The sequence below is a fragment of the Eptesicus fuscus genome, chromosome 5, assembly GCF_027574615.1.
Source record: "Eptesicus fuscus isolate TK198812 chromosome 5, DD_ASM_mEF_20220401, whole genome shotgun sequence".
Lineage (NCBI taxonomy): Eukaryota > Metazoa > Chordata > Mammalia > Chiroptera > Vespertilionidae > Eptesicus > Eptesicus fuscus.
The window spans coordinates 75097402-75099555 of NC_072477.1; the positions used below are offsets into that span (position 1 = coordinate 75097402).

General features: G+C 49.3%; 1 protein-coding gene across 1 annotated transcript; it reads right to left on the minus strand.

Moving 5' to 3' along the window:
* Positions 1-619: 619 nt before the first annotated feature.
* LOC129149164 (ribonuclease pancreatic) lies at positions 620-1335 on the minus strand. The gene has a single exon (XM_054716403.1). It carries the CDS (start codon positions 1312-1314, stop codon positions 844-846), a length of 471 nt encoding a protein of 156 aa, XP_054572378.1. The 5' UTR covers positions 1315-1335; the 3' UTR covers positions 620-843.
* Positions 1336-2154: the final 819 nt, after the last annotated feature.

A 2154-nucleotide genomic window follows, 5' to 3' on the forward strand; every position in this document is an offset into this window, starting at 1 on the left:
GGAAAGACCAATGAAAGAGGCTGGTCACTCCAGTCTGGTAATTAATAGAATTCACTAAGGAATATTTACACATAAGGCCTGTCTTGGGTGGCTGTGAGATAGAGTGGATCCCTGGGACACCGGGCAGATGCCAATGAACTTACTTAGGCTAAAAGAGGTGGGAGATAATCTGGGATAATAATATGTGAATGCTACCAGGTACAGAAATTACTGTACTTGCTTGACCACATCAGGACAATGGCCTGTTCCAGGAAGGAGCAAGTCACTGGAGGAGGGGGAGGGGTCAGAAAGGACATCAATTATGGTCTGACGGTCTCTAAGGGGGATATATGGGACGCAATCTCTGTTCTGGCCCAGGTCCTGCTCATGGGACAGGAATCATATCATGGAATAATCTTTCCTCCACACTTAAAATTTTATGTTTGGCATCAAGGAATCTATTTGAAAAGAGATTATCTCAAAAAGGAATTATCTCTAAAAGCCAAGAGTCAGAAGAGGGGGCATATAATGATTCTACTTGCTGCTCACTAAAGTTAACCAGATTTACAGTTCTCACCTTCTGGCAGGAAAGCAATCACATTAACCGTAACCTGATAGAAGACAGCTTCAGGAAGCCAGGTAGTTGCAACTGAGTTTTATTGAAAGAAGCAGTAAAGTGGTTCTCGTGGGACCCACCTCACAACCCACCCCTCACCCCCCAAACCACACAGGCGCAAGTCTCAGGCCAGGGAAACACTTTCGTGTTGGATAGGAGCCCTAACTTGAGTCATTTCCCTCAGTGCTTAGCAAGGAGGAGGGGGAGACAGATGACTTGGTGAGGTGGGGCAGCTCACTGCTCTGGTCTCAGGTGGAGACCTCTACTGAAGCATCAAAGTGAACAGGCACATACGGGTTTCCCTCACAGGCCACGATGATGTGCCTCTCCTTCTGGCTGGTCCGGTAGGCACAGTTGGGGTACTTGGAGCCACTCGTCACACGACAGTCCGTGATCTTCATGCTGGAGCTGCTCTTGTGGCAGTTGGGCTGCCCATTCTTGCAGGTGATGTTTCCCTGGAGGCAAATGGCCTGGACATCTGCCAGAGGCTCGTGCACGAAGGTGTTCACTGGTTTGCACCGTCCCTCTGTCATATTCCGGCGCCTCATCATTTGGTTGCAGTAGTTGGAGTTGTTGCTGGGGGAGCCGTCTGGGTCCATGTGTTGCCGCTGGAACTTCATGGCCCGTGATTCCTTGCCCAGGGAAGGCTGGACCCACCCCAGCACTAACAGCACCAGGACTAGCAGTGGGAACAGGATGAGGGACTTCTCCTGAGCCATGGTGGCCTCAGTCCCCTGGAGGAGCCTAGCCAGTGAAGAGAGAGAGGAGGAAAAGCATCACTTTAGAAGAGAACCCCAGGTCCCACCTGAGGTCTCCCCTGGCTTACAGTCTCCCTTCAGGTCAGCCAGAAAGACACTCCTCTTCCTGTAAGATTTTCCAAGTGATGAGACACTCATATGTACTCGCCTCCAAAGAATTTGACCCTACTAGTAACAGGGAGCCGGGTCTTCCCTTCTGCGTGGTGACCTCCAAAGTGACCTAAAATCCCAGGGGTCCTCTTTTTGAATACTGGAGGTTTTTTATGTAAAATACTTTTTTAAAAAATATATTTTTATTGATTTCAAGGAGGAGGGAAGAGGGAGAGATAGAAACATCAATGATGAGACGGTCATTGACCAGCTGCCTCCTGCACACCCCCTACTCGGGATCAAGCCCATAATTTGAGCCCACAACCCTGGCATGTGCCCTTGACTGGAATTGAACCCAGAACCCTTCAGTCCGCAGGCAGATGCTCTATCCACTGAGCCAAACTAGCTAGGGCTAAAAAGCATTTGTACTCAGTGTTGAAGTGGGTCAATAGAAGATCTTTTTGTCTAAAATTAACCATGAGCCAAATTGTATCGCAGTTACTATTATGATATACAGGCTCATAGCGGACAGAGCTTCGTTGTCCTACAACACTAGGGAAACTCAACTCAGTGCCTGGCACTGGCATCATAAAGGGATGCCATTGTATTCCAAAGAGAGATGCTTGCCTCCCCCCACCTGAGGCTGCTCCTTCTCTAGCCCTATGTGTTCTCTGCAGCCAGAATGCTCGCTCCCATCCAGCTCTGCCCCCA